Source organism: Pavona decussata, unplaced genomic scaffold (assembly GCF_977016875.1).
Source record: "Pavona decussata unplaced genomic scaffold, jaPavDecu1.1 SCAFFOLD_28, whole genome shotgun sequence".
Lineage (NCBI taxonomy): Eukaryota > Metazoa > Cnidaria > Anthozoa > Scleractinia > Agariciidae > Pavona > Pavona decussata.
In genome coordinates, this window is record NW_028145451.1 from 588574 (window position 1) to 601243 (window position 12670).

Consider the following 12670-nt stretch of genomic DNA (forward strand, 5'->3'; position numbering starts at 1 on the left):
TCCTCGCTAAACATTCATAATCTTTTGGATACTTCTTCGTATTTCCTGCCTTTCTCGTCCTAGGCTCCCGGTTGCTTAACGACAAACAAGTTATGTTGAGGACAGCGATGTGGAACCAGTCCTTTTCGTCGGACAGACGTCGCCGTCCTCCTCTCCCGTCCTGGCGCTTAAGGTCTCACAACGGTGCTTCCGAAACGTAATTTAAAGACAGACCGGGTTTCGCATCCTCTAGTGTGAACAGGGCTATTAAAAAGCGTTCATTTTAGGGACTTCGTGTAGAGTATAGATAAGAGTTCAGTACATTTTTATGTGCGCTTCGGCCTTTTTCGCTCGCTTTACTGTCCCCAGGAAAATGTTGAGACTCAGTCGTGGTATAATTCGAGAGGGTTTAGGGACGTTTTACATTACTGCAAAAGCACTGGATTTAGCAGTCAAAGTTTCAGAGCCACTTTTTTTGTGTTAATGTTGTTGAAGCGCGGTCGAAATGTTGTCCATTTCCTCAGTAAGACAACTCATGAACATTTTAAGCTGATCATGAGCTATACCGAACCACTTCGAGCGTGCCCTCACTAAAACTAAAAGATTTTTATTGAAGTGTGGACAAAAAAAACATCGTTTTTTGTTTAGAGGAATTTAGGACCCATAAGGGCAACGTTTTCTTGCAACTTGTCGCGCAACAACTATCAGCGTTGTAGCTGGGGTTGTCTGTGAGCGTATTACAACTTCGCCGCGCAACAAGGTTTCTTGTTGCAAAACGTGAAGCGACGTTTACATTTTGTAACATGAAAGTTTATTGCGCGTGGAGGTGGCAATGCTCCGTGTAACAAGCCATCGCAACTTACAGCGAAACGTTTATTGCATGACAGTAAGTAAGTAGACGTTGCCCGCATTTCTTAGCCTTATTGGTGCCGGAGTCTTCGGTCACTTATGCCTCGATCGTTTACGTTTGAACACAAGATGTATGAAACTATGTAAACAACTCCTTTTTAGCATAAGAACTTTACTTCACTTCTCTTTAATGATATATTGGCGCAAGCGAAAGGGTTTACCTATCTGTCAGAAGTTAAATATGATGATTCGCAGCGACGATTTTCAACGAAAAAACAACCTAGTTTTGATCTTCAACGACGGCTTTTTATCGCAACAGTGTTACGTGGAAAGTCGATGCCGAGTAACATGAAGGAGCGAACGATTTTTTCAATTATTCCACTACAAGCACGTTGCAGGGTTTTTTTTTTCACAAACTTGCAACGTGCTGGCAGAGAGAAAACTGCCCCGAAATTCCCCCACGCACCCATATATTGCAAGGCATATTAGACTTTCCACATAACATTGCTTAGTTAAAATCATCGTTGCTAGCTGTCGCGTGTATTAAACGTTCACCGAAAATTGACGTAGTCTTGCGCTAAAAGTCGTCGTTTTGAATCGTTGCATGTGACATCACCCTTAGTTTTGCCTCAAGCGAAAGAAATGATACCTTTAGACAATGTCTTAGTTCCTCGAGCGAGATTTAATCAATTTAATGAAAAGATCACAGTAACAAATACAATACAATAATATGTCGATTAAACAGAGCAGCATTATATGTCCATAGTCGAGCGACGAAGTTGGGTCACTTAATAACTAGTAGGCGATCGGCCCATGGTGGTATTCAGGTATATTAGCCAAGGGGAGTTGCGAATGAGGCCAAATTGTTAGATCAATTAAAGACTTTTTAGGCTAATAATAAACCCCCCCAAAAGTCCAACGGCCTAGAAGATAGCAAAACAAAGAGGTCCATTTCCCTCCGCATAAACCCTAAATTTGACCCTTCCAGAATTGTTTCACACAAAAATGAAAGTCCTCCACAAAATTTTAACCCCCCCCCCCCCCTTCCACCCTCTCCGATCCAAAAAATAATAATAATTAATAGATAATCCCAAAGCGACAAAAGGTCTTTGAAGCTCCTCGTAACTGATATACCTGAATCCCTTCCCCTAGGGTAGGATTTATTTAATTATTTTATTTAATCTTTATTTAATCACGGACAATTCATCAGCTACAACTAACTAAATCATTACAAAGATAATTGGAGAGTGCTTCCACTGCTGATGTCTATGAATTTTTCTATTCAGTAAATGCTTTATAAACGCTAACGAAATTTTATCTATTCTCTATTCTCTTGGGATAATGTGCGCATTGCGGCTCTGGAGAGGAACCGTTAAAAGTCTTGAAAACAGAATGTGGAGGCATTTTGCGACAATTGACAAGAAGAAGACAGCTGACAGGTGAGTGCCTTTATAAAATCATGTATAGATACTCGTGAAAATATCTTTGGGACATGAAATATGTTTGGGACCTCTCGTAAGCGGCCACCGTGCGCGCGTTCATACGAGGAACAAACGCAAAAATTCGAGCTGTTTTGAAGACTAATTTTTCTTTTTGCAGTTTCTGTTGGTTTCTTTTTACGAGAAGTTAGAATGGCTTTGTTCAAAGCATCACTTCATGGGAAGGGTGACAGCGTTGGACTTTCTCTCTTTCATCGTCAAACGTACCTCCATAAGAATGTACACAATTACAAAGGTCCCTAACAGCGCAAACCAGACAGCCCATACCGCAACTGGCACCACTGCCAGAAGGAGCCCCAGGCCGATGTTGATGAGGGCCAGGATAAGACCGAGGCGACCAAGGTTTTTGTGGAATATTTCCCAGATAAAGCGACCTTTGGACTTGATACCATTCTCATCGGTAGGGTGAGGACGGCTATAACAAACGTACCATATGTAAGTAACTCACCAGAAAAGGAACCTAAAAGGAAGTAGTCAGTCGAACCACGTTATGTCGATCCCCCAAAGGGCCTCGTAAATCTAGCTCTACTCTAGTGACAGGGTGAACGAATTTAAGTAACGTGGTGTCTGTTAGAATACGACACATTGTTTTAAAAAGCGTTCAAAGGAAGCAACTGGAATAAAAAAAAGACAATAAACTAACCCATTTTAGTATCAACAGTTCGACGGAGCGGTCTGTAAGAGGCAGAACCTTTTCGGGCATCTAGATAGGAGTCGAGAAATTGCTGTATACAGGTTTGTCCTGAACACAATAATTTTTTTTCGAAAATTCACTCAAAAGTTATTAACAAAGGCCATTAGGTCACTTCAGAATTATTTCAGTTGGGGTGTACCGGCCAATTTTCCAAAGCCCCAGTATGATTTCAAACCTAAAAATTTACACTACGATAAAATTTCCTTTCCTAGCTATAGATATTGTTTCAAAATTAGGAGTCAGAAATGCGCCTGCTTCCGCAGGCTAACCTTGAATACGAGATCACGAAAACGAATCCATGTGAGCAGAGATGAAGACATGAAGCCGGGACCTGCAGCAATCTTGGATTAAACCAGGATTAAACTGTACCACTTTAATAGACCTTTCTCACTCGGCGGCCATGTTGATTCTCAGGAGAATAAAAAGCTTTGTTTTTGCACGGCTAGCCTCGCACTGAATTCGCGTGTGGGTGAGGCTAACCGGGCAAAAACAAAGCTTTTTATTCTCCTGAGACTCAACATGGCCGCCGAGTGAGAAAGGTCTATTGCCTTTCCGGGAGTACGACCCCAACTCTTATACTACCGGGCATAGCAACAGAAACTTTCTAATTGATACTTACAACAAAGCATTGAGAGGCTGAGTCAAGCCGATGATCATAATCGCTAGACCCAGTCCACCATGAGCAAACTTGAAATGATCAAATGGCACTGATACTATGGCACAAATGAGGCCTCCAAACGCAAAAATAAGACCTGATACCTGAAATAAATAGCAAAGAACCATTTGTACGTACACGTATTAATCCAGTTTTAGCTTGGTTTTGAATAAGACCAAAGACCTGCTTTTCAAACCATGGGCCCAGTTGTTCGAAAGTCGAACGTTAATCCCCGATTAAAAGTTAACCGAGGATTTTATGTTTTAAAAGCTGATTTAAAGCAAGAGGTAAAGAAAAGTCTAAGTCAAAACTGAAGAGCAAAACTCTTTTGGAAAAATGGATATTGATTACTAATTATATCGGAATCAAACTTCTCTTTAACCCAAGATTAGCTAAATCGGGCTTTGAAAAACTTTTCAGATTTTATAACCAATTGTTTTGTTTTCAGCTTTTTGTACTGCCGTAAGGATCATTCTTGCCGTCTTTAGTTTATTTTCTCAAGTATGTATTTTACTGATCCACTGAGGTCTGTAAAAGATCCAGCATCTCTCATCATTTGGTGATACACTAGCAGGTCAGTTCTTTGACAACTACGCATTTAACAAGGTTAAACTGAATTCACGTTTGCATGACAAACTTTTTTAGCTTTTTCTTCCCCTTTACTTCTTGTTCGAAAACGGTCGTCCCAGTTTTGAAAAAGTTTATGGAAAACGTTATCACTCTTCTCAAACGAAAAAATCAAAATTGTCACGGAAAATGTGCTCGAATTGAAACCAGCGTAAAACTGTTGGTAAAACATTTTCAGCCACGTCTTAATTTTTTTCGACACAAGATCTACATAATATATGTTTTAATCAAGATTTTATTGAATTCTATTTTATTTTACGTTCTTACTGTCGGTGTGATAACGTTAAGGAGTTTGTCAACTTCTGTATACATCCAGAAATAGTAAGGAGAATGTTGACTCTAGACAAACCTGAAGGCCGCGATGCATCTTAAACCACCAAGCATTTGGGACGTGCCTGAAGTAACGCGCAATAAAGGCGCCCGCTTGGAGAAGAATACCCCAGCCGATGAACATGAAGAGACCGTGGAGTCCAACAAGGTTGTAATCCGATGAGCCGCATCCACCGGCAGATGGGTTATCATCGGCATCTGACGCAGTGCCCTCCAAAAGCCAGATGTCATTAAGAAAACCCTCACCACTGTGAAAACAATACAACATGTCTCAGGAATGTACCTACAGATGGTAAGATGCGGGGTTGAAGAGGGTAGCTTGTGGTCAAATCAGTTCAAATAAATGTTCGTCTTTGACAGGGTATTTGATCCTTTCAAGACAACTTGGTCATACACTAACGGTAAATTTCTACGGGAGGAATGTAAAACCAGATTAAAATATCACTTGTCGTTTAGTGCTTGGCACTCATCATAAAGTTTAGAGTTGTAGAACCAACATTGTTGAATCAACAAATTTCCAAATTCCAATTAGATCTGAATTATTGTCAAGCACTAGTCACGAGCCTCTGGCTCGGGAGATGGCGCAAGCACTCCCTGTACGCTTGTTACTCATTTTTAAAGGGAATTTATCAACGACGGCGACGGCAACGAAAACGCTTTTTCCTACTACTTCGCGATTATAATGCCAATTCATTTAACTTGTACAAAATAAGTGGGCGAAGTATCCGGGAGTTAAATTGATAGGAACGGCGTTCAAGTAAGGAAGGAGAATGAAAAATTCACTGTCGTGTGCTCGCGTTCTCCACAAAACCTTGAATTTGATCATTTCACGTCAGTATTGTTTTGCTGATGACGGCAAAGAAATGTACAAAAATATAAAATGTACGTAGTCATTATTAAAGCTATTGTTTGGTGGCGTTCTCGTTGCCTTCGCCGTCGTCGTCGCTGAGTTCGCTAAATAATGAAGTAAATTTCTTTACTTTTAACGCTGATAAGAATCAGAACTACGAACAGTCTTTTTTTTGTAAACCAAATTAAGGCATTAGTTGGGCAACTAATATGTGTTCTCCCACGCGCAAAGAAGCAATAATTGAATCGATATGTTTCCAGTTTTCTTTTTCCTTTATTAAGCAGTTTTCAATGAGTTTTTGACTAATCAAAACGATTATAGACTATATCAGTTACATCATAAAAGAAAATCGGGTTGGCCGTTTTTCCTCAAAGGACTTGGTAGCCTGAATTTCTTACCCCGTCTATCCCCAGAAGAGTGAAATGACTCTGGGAGCGTGCCTTAACGAGGGTGAGGGGGAGGGTGAAGAGGCATTTGAAATAAAAATAAAAAATGCTTATAATGAACACTTACTCTTGACCTTCACCACCAAACACTACAATCCCTTTATCAGTTGTTGTCATCACGTGACCAGCTCGTCTTGCTGGAGATGTACCCTAAACAAATCAAAGGTTTGAAATTTGAATGGAGACACGTGTAATGCATATACAGACAAACTTATAGGAGCATCAATATTTATTGCCGACCACTGATTTAAATCTAAACTAATATTACCTCTACTGTTTTCCTCTGCCATTCATCTTTATCAGGATTAAACACAGCTATCTCATCAGCCTCATATCTTGGGGTCTATAAGAAATTAAACAGACATGCAAAGTTAGAAACCACCATTAAATGTTTAATGGCTATCCATTACGTTCACGTGAGGTAGGTACCATCAGGTGTTCTGAAAAAAAGAACACTAAAATAAGTGCAGAGATAAAAAGCGTTCCAGTAGAAACAATGATTTGGCAAAAGGTCCTTATTTAAACCAGTCTATAGTCGGGTTGCTAGGGATAAAGAAAACCAGTGAATGTCCAGCAAATGACATACTTTGTTCATGCTTAAAAAAGGGGAGGAAGGAAAAGCAAGATTGAAGCGGTGCTGTGGTGGGCAGGAGAGGGTGAGGGCATATCCGGATCAAATTTGACAACAGAACATTTTTTGCTAAAAACAAGTCAATAATTTTGCATATCGTGTTTGATAATTTAAAGAAAAATAATCAGATATTACAATCTTGCCTTTGCCCACAAATAAACTGATTAGTAACAAATGTTGTATTAATAACAATGTGTAAATTTATACCGCTAGCACAGATTTAGTCTTTTCTTGACCACCATACAGCACTGCTCTTCGCTCACTGCCATTCAGAGGAGGAAGCATGGCCATTGCAGGATAAATCCTTGGTGTTGAGCATTCCTCCAAGCGGGTCCATTCTCCTTTGGTGGCATCAAATTTCCAGTTATCCTTGGATGGACATGGTCCACCTGTTGATCCACCTCTAAAAAGCACATCCCATAATAAGAACATAATAATAGGTACAGGGACATCCATGTGCCACGACTGAGAGCCAAATTTGTTAATATGATCCAAACTCGGTCATCGTAATACAAAAGTATTTTTTCAGCTTATTAGTTTGAGGGAAAAGCTGGTCTTTACAACGCAAAGAGAACATAGGGGTAACCTAGGATTTTTTAGAGAAAATTAAGAAACAATAAATTTTAAAAAGCCTTAAAATACCTAACAAGGTATGGCATTGCTTCACCAGCATTAACTCTGAAAAATACAACGTTACCCCCAATTTTCATTTGGATTCCAATAGCCCTTGCTCCTTTTCGCAAAATCTTTAACTGCACAAAAGTACCTTTGTATTCATAGGTACCATCCTTTAAAATCCTGAGTTCCTCGGATTTTTCCGAGATGCACGGAACATATGTGCACTGAAAAAAAGGCACTGTTATGTCCTTGAAACCATTTTATGCCACTCAGTTTTCAAGTTTGATTTGGTGCAAAATTAAGGCGTTAGTGAATTTTAATTCAATCGATTATGCGGACTAGCTAGTGGAAAGAACAAGAGAAGATGATCCTCTCTTGACAGAACAATATTTGCATCAACCTGACCGGCCCTTGTAAAGGTATCATCTCACTGCATTTGTTTCTTCCCTCCCCTCCCCTCCCCCTATCACATCGGATATAGGTTGGATGTGAACCCGGACAACAATATCCGCCATTTTCTCAAATCGGGTTTTTTCGAAAGTAGAATTGAAATACTGCGACTTGTACATCTATTTCGGGCCACAATTCACCAATCAACATCTAAAAATTATTAGCGGTGTTATTCGATGAATTCATTTGTTTGTAATTTGTGGTTTTTCGAGTACAATTTGCATACAAACTCAAGATTGTATTTAAAAATCGTTTCATCGCACTGGTTCGCGTCGCAACTCAAACAACGGTGAAGCCTTCTTGTAAAGAACGGTGAAATGTTGTTTTAATCCTGTACTTAGACTATAAATTCGGTAATGCAATTTATGGCAACAGAACGAGGAGTTTTAGCATTTGTTTACTTCTCGATGTGATTGTTTATTTTGTGGTTTATGGCGATGAAACTCAAATAAATTCTCAAAAAATTCATGGCATGAAGATTTTGCTCAAAATAAGTCATCGCGAGCTCGCTTACAAAGTGAGAAGAGCGCCTTCGAAATCTTTTTCGGTGGAAAGATGCAAATCAATTGCATTTGCTAGAAAAAAAGCGAAAATTCGATTATTGAACGCTAAAATGCTGAGGAGAAAAGCACGAGAATCAGAAAGCAAATACTTTACTTTCTTGGTTATCCTGTTGACCTGTCATCGCTTGAGTTGAAGACATAATCTTTTGATATTGAATGGAGGTTAGAATCTCTGAAGCCAACCCGAGGAACTACAGTTGGTTCAGGTGAGGGTCTCGCCGTCAGTTGCCTCTCATTTAATACCCCTGACCTCGGTCATCTACTGGGTTTAGGTTTTCAAGCAACTCAAACTGTACAGTAGAAAGTAACGCCTTTCGCTTTCAATCGGCGGAAACGTAGAAATTTAAGTGTAGTCCACTGCTGGTTTACAAATAAAGCTCATATTTAATGCACTTACCCTAAACAGCCTCCATACATGACTAACTCGTCTGGTTTGATCATAGTCCCAGCATGCAGGCATCGTGCGTGTGGATAGTTAGGATTGTAGTTGTTTGATCCACTAAATTTCTGTTCCCACTCGCCCGCGTCAATGTCAAACTTGTATGTGTTTGAGTATCGTAAACCAGAGAAACCGTGTGTCACGTAAAATCCATTCTTGCCGCTGCCGTCGTCGAATATTCCTCCCGCAGACCCGTAACGCTTCTCAAATTTAACTGGGGAGTTGTCGTCCAGCCTCTTCCATCTTTGGGTCGAAAAATCGAACTGTAAAATATCATTAAAGAAGGTCCTGGGAGAGCCACTGTATTCACCTGTGGCAATGTAGAAATACTTGCCTGTGGCGCCGTAGACCATGCTGAAGCGTTTCTCTGGTATGGACTGACCTTGGGTATTTACTTTCGTCCAGTTTGCAGAGTTTGGGCGTCCCTGCAGATCGAAAATCCAAGTGTCGTTAAAGTTTTCACCATTTTTGCCCTTGCCGCCAAAAATTACCAGCTGATTTGCGGCGCGGTTGAACCCGATGGACGAATCTCGCCTCGGAGCGGGAAATTGGTTGGAATCGTCCTTCGCCGAAAGTTGTCGCCATTTGAGCTTCGAAGAGGCGACCGGCACAAGCAGCAAGAGAATCAGAGTTTTCAGCATTTTCGACGGAATTCGACAAATGTGATCAGCCGTCAATGACTGTGGGCCGATTTGTACACTTCTGTATTTATAGTGTAGCTGTCAGAGAAGCATACATTACGAGCACGCAAATTAAAGTTTGAAAATTTGCATAATTATCAGCGTCTATCGTCACAGTGACTTGGCAAAAAATATAAAAACAACAAACCCCAAAACCCAAGAATTCCTTGAATGGCTTTTTTCAAACAGTGTAATTTCTCGGTTTTTGGCTCAAGAAAGAATAAATCATGTTATATAACGTAAGGAGAATTCGATTAATGTCTTAGAATATAACCAAAATTCTCAGCATCCGAAGACACAAAGTTCAGCTGCCGGTGCGTGACAGTGCTGTCAATTTCCTGTGCCACATTGCTTTAACATTTACGTACTATTTTTATTTGACATCTAGCTACTGCTAAAACTAGATGATAAATTGCTTGCTCATTAAACATTTAATTTAAGCGCATTTATAACCTCAATGAAATTTCCAATTTCAAATATATCCTCGCCTTCGATCGTTGAGTTGTGCGTGACTTGACGACAAGAACATTGTCTTGGAAACCGGCAAACAAAGCCGTGTTATGATTGCACCGTCACTGAGGGTCAGTTCATTCGTAAATGAAATATTTCTTGTTTGTAAACAATCCACTTTCAAGGATGTTTAGAAAGGAATACGTAGTCACCGTTTAGATTACACTACTGTTCGAAAAAGTGGATTATTTTATCAGACCTTATTGGATGTTGAAGGAGAAACACTTCCAGCGACCAAAATCAGTTCATTTAATTTTAATTTCAATCATACATTGTAGAAAGCAAATGATAGTTCCCTATTGATAAATAATTTAATAACTATAACAAGTCTCGAATCTGATTGGCTGCCATGATTTCAGCGCAGAAGTTATATACTTCGAGATGAAATCAAACATAGACTCACTGAAAAGCACAATCTTGCTTAACAAATCCAGACAAGCAGGAAAATGGAAAATTTACGAAGCTATAATTCGGCAAAAAGCCGGCGCTGTAGTTATTAAATGTATTCTTGTGACAAAGTGTTTAACTAAGCAGCGATGACGGTAACAAGTACGTCAGAAAACAATAGTTTTAATTATCAAATCACTTGCTCTCCACGTGCACTATACACTTTAGAACATTTCTTTGCCGTTTCAACTATAAAAAACAATAAACCTGATGAAGACTGATATTGGCCAGTCGAAATATCGGCGTATACTCGAGCCTTTTCACTTTGTTTGATCAGTCCGTGCAGTAGTCCTTTTGACTTTTATTTCTATTTTTATCGATTTTGACTGATCACGATCCTGTGTGATTCAACGCTGATCTAGATTGATCGTTTACAGTTTTTGCAGTAGTTCTTAAACCTTAATTTACATTACAAAACAATGTTCAACGTCAAATGACCAAATTCAAGGTTTTATTGAGAACGTCACGGAACGGATAATTAATTTTACTTTCTTTTTCTGAACTTTAAAGCCGCCCTTTCGACGTTAGCTCCTGTATAGTTCGGCCACATTACACAAACTAAATGAGTAGAAATTATCGCGAATTTATTCAGAAAACGCGAATGTAATTTTCAAGTTCCGTTATTTAGGGAGTCAACGTCCGGATCGGAAGTCGCAATTGCCCAAACATGGGCTGGTCATGGCTTTCACCATATTAGCTCATATTCTTCTGGGAGGATACGGAAACAGCGGTCAGTTTTTGATCACAGCCTGGGGAGATGGGTTTATAAACAAAGCCGTATCTTTCATCAAAAGGCTTTTGAAAAGGTTTTTTCGGCAATTAAATTCGCTGGCATTCGCCAAGAGTGCCCGTTCCCGCGTTTTTCTACGCTCATCGCTGCGAGTCAACCAATAAGGTTGGGCTATTTTATCACACGACTTTTTACAATTGCGGAAAGCTGAGATACTTAAAGCCTGGGAACAAGGTTGATGCGCCATATCGCCGCGATCGGCAAAAAAGAATGTCCGCATCAATCGGTGGTGGCGAAAATCACTTGCGATCAAATTCACCGCGATCGGCGAATGAAATCGTCTAGTGGATCGTCGGTTTTACGCGACCACGAAGACAACGCCAAAGAATACATCACTCATATGCCTATGAAAGGCCGAATTGGACTTCACTTAGTCCTCTTAAATTAAATACCACTGTTAACGACATGCTGAGTGAAGATGCAATACCGTGGCCTTCAACTCGACATATTTGTCACCCATGGCTATTTCCTCAGCTGATTTCCTCGCCCGTACGGCCTCGCGTAGGTGCCTTTTCCGTCTCTCAGGTGAAACAAAAGCCACCGGCAGAGTCGTTATGAGCTCACATAACATGAACACGTGAGCGAGTCTTTGCTACAATCTTGGACGGAATAGAAAAAAATAAATTACCCCCCCCCCCCCTCCCCATAAGAATCAATGATGAATTCGCGCGCATAGCAAAACGCGCCATTTTTCCATCATTGGAATGGGGGGAGGGGGAGGGGTGCATTTTAATTTTCACCTGTCAACTGTCCAAGATTGTCGTCTTTTTTCATGACCATGCAAACTACTGGTGCAGCCTAAACCTCATCCCCAGGGTCCTCTTTCTTCCTCTTTTTGAGCGAGGGAGGAAGAGAGAGGACGCTGGGAACGAAGTTGGTGCAGCCTCTGTCTTGTTGCACAGCAGTTGCGTCTTGTCGCATGCCGTCGTGCTTCCACCGTGCTGTAGTTACTGTCGAGATACTTTTTGTTTCTTATTTTTTCCTCTTAAAACCCCCTATAAGTGTTTTGTTTCGATTGAATTCGGCTATTTCAACCGCTGAAGCTAAATCGTACTACAATTGTGCAACAGTCGAGCCAGTTTCGCACATGACTTAGTACAACGTTTGAAACAGTCCTTGGTACTCCGCCTCGCGCCAGACCTCCCACTCCGCTCAGCAAAAATCTTAGCTAAACAAGCTCAACGGTTGTCGTTTCTTTATTTATTTTGAACTATTAAGCCAGAAAAATCTTTAATAGTCAAAATATACATACGAGAACAACCTCTGAACAAATAAATGTCCGATGTTTACTGAACGGTAAGTTTATTTGTGAACATTCCCACTTACATTTGTGACTTCACACTAAATAACCAGCCCCACGCAGACATGCATTACAGGTTGAGCTAAATGATGTTGAGGTTCGTGAAAAGGGTGATGTAAAAAGTAATAAAAGCACACAAGATTGACAAGAGCAAATAGTTGACGGAGAAAACGTTTGGCCAGATTGATTTCCTTTCAGTAAATCTAGCATACAAACAAAACGTCTCCAGATTTTGTTGTGTTGATTCGTAGACCGTTGTGCAAATAAAGGAACTTTACCTTTTTTGTTTCCCGTTGGACTTAAATATACGAGC

The 12670-nt window shown here is 40.3% G+C and overlaps 1 protein-coding gene across 1 annotated transcript; it reads right to left on the reverse strand.

The window, feature by feature from the left end:
* Nucleotides 1–1796: 1796 nt before the first annotated feature.
* LOC146484956 (uncharacterized) lies at nt 1797–9365 on the reverse strand. Its single transcript, XM_085103834.1, has 7 exons — nt 8589–9365; nt 6768–6963; nt 6198–6272; nt 5997–6079; nt 4653–4881; nt 3641–3780; nt 1797–2742 (listed from the first exon to the last, which is right to left on the reverse strand). Exons 1-7 carry the CDS (start codon nt 9269–9271, stop codon nt 2478–2480), a joined length of 1671 nt encoding a protein of 556 aa, XP_084959960.1. The 5' UTR covers nt 9272–9365; the 3' UTR covers nt 1797–2477.
* Between the last annotated feature and the right edge of the window lie 3305 nt (nt 9366–12670).